The 1,406-nt window shown below is 63.4% G+C and overlaps 1 protein-coding gene across 1 annotated transcript; it reads left to right on the top strand.

Moving 5' to 3' along the window:
- The first annotated feature begins 102 nt into the window (after positions 1 to 102).
- Positions 103 to 1,142, top strand: TMEM101 (transmembrane protein 101). Its single transcript, XM_010727881.3, has 3 exons — positions 103 to 423; positions 505 to 651; positions 723 to 1,142. The coding sequence occupies exons 1-3, from the start codon at positions 172 to 174 to the stop codon at positions 1,029 to 1,031; spliced, it is 708 nt and encodes a 235-aa protein (XP_010726183.1). The 5' UTR covers positions 103 to 171; the 3' UTR covers positions 1,032 to 1,142.
- Positions 1,143 to 1,406: the final 264 nt, after the last annotated feature.

The following is a 1,406-nucleotide window of genomic DNA, read 5'->3' as shown; positions in this document are numbered from 1 at the left end:
CATGATTGGTGTGGGGCCGTGGATGCTGGTTAGCGTGGGGCAGCTGGGGGGCTCCAGAGGTGGTATTAGAGGGGGTGGGGCTGGGGGTCTTGGGGCAGCTGGTAGCTTCGGTGGTCGTGTAGGGCTCAGGAATGGAGAGCTGGTGGGAAGGGAACCGTGGGAGGGGGCGGGATGTGCAGATATGGCACGGGGATGGGAGCAGGGGGTGCCTGCGGGGCTGGAGCTGCCGTGCCCCCTCCCAGGAAGCCTGACATCCCGGTGCCATACCTGTATGTGGACATGGGGGTGGCCGTGCTGTGTGCCAGCTTCATGTCCTTCGGGGTGAAGCGCCGCTGGTTCGCCTTGGGGGCCGCCCTGCAGCTCGCTGTGGCCACGTACGCCTCACACGTCGGCGGCCAGGTGCACTACGGCGACTGGCTGAAGGTGACGACCCCCCCCCTCACACCTCCCCAGGGGGCTCCCTCCCTTTCCCCGGGGGGCGCAGCAGTGACGGTGGCCCCACAGGTGCGGATGTACTCTCGGACCATCGCCATCATCGGCGGTTTCCTCATCCTGGCCAGCGGTGCAGGCGAGCTGTACCGGCAGAAGCCACGCAGCCGCTCGCTGCAGTCCACAGGCCAGGTCTTCCTGGGCATCTACCTCATCTGCCAGGTATGGGGGGCGCTGGGGGCGGGCGACGACGGCACCGAGCCCATCCCACAGCCACAGCCCTTCTCCCGCAGGCCTACTCGCTGCAGCACAGCAAGGAGGACCGCCTGGCTTACCTGAACCACATCCTGGGTGGCGAGCTCACCCTGCAGCTCCTCTTCGTGCTCTACGGCCTCCTGGCTTTGGCCTTCCTCTCTGGTTACTACGTGCGGGTGGCAGCGCAGGTCCTGGCCGTGCTGCTGCCTCTCGCCATCCTCCTCATCGATGGCAACATTGGTTACTGGCACGAGGCACGGCGCGTTGAGTTCTGGAACCAGATGAAGCTCATCGGGCAGAACGTGGGCATCTTCGGTGCCGTCGTCATCCTGGCCACCGACGGCTGAGCAGGACTGGGGACGGTGCAGCCAAACGGCTTGTTTTGGGTTATTTTATTTGAAGGATTGCTATTTATTATGATTTTTTTTTTTTTTAAATATGTAAATATTTGATAATAGGACGAGGTGGTGGCTGTGCCCTGCGCGCTGGCGGGGTTGCAGGGGGGGCTCCCAAGGGGCCTGAAATCCCCACTCCTCCATTTCTCTGTAGCAGCAGAAGGAGAAATCCTTTTGCTCGGTCGGGTGGGGGCTCTGTGTGCCACTACGGGGTGTCCCCCATCCTCAAGGTGGGGAAACTGAGGCAGGGGGTGCGATGTTGGGGGCTTCCCACTGCGTGCTGCTGCGGTTCTGGCTGCCACAGTGGGCACGCAGGGAGGGGCTGGG

Source organism: Meleagris gallopavo, unplaced genomic scaffold, assembly GCF_000146605.3.
Source record: "Meleagris gallopavo isolate NT-WF06-2002-E0010 breed Aviagen turkey brand Nicholas breeding stock unplaced genomic scaffold, Turkey_5.1 ChrUn_random_7180001949290, whole genome shotgun sequence".
NCBI lineage: Eukaryota > Metazoa > Chordata > Aves > Galliformes > Phasianidae > Meleagris > Meleagris gallopavo.
This window is presented reverse-complemented; position numbering and strand designations above follow the sequence as displayed.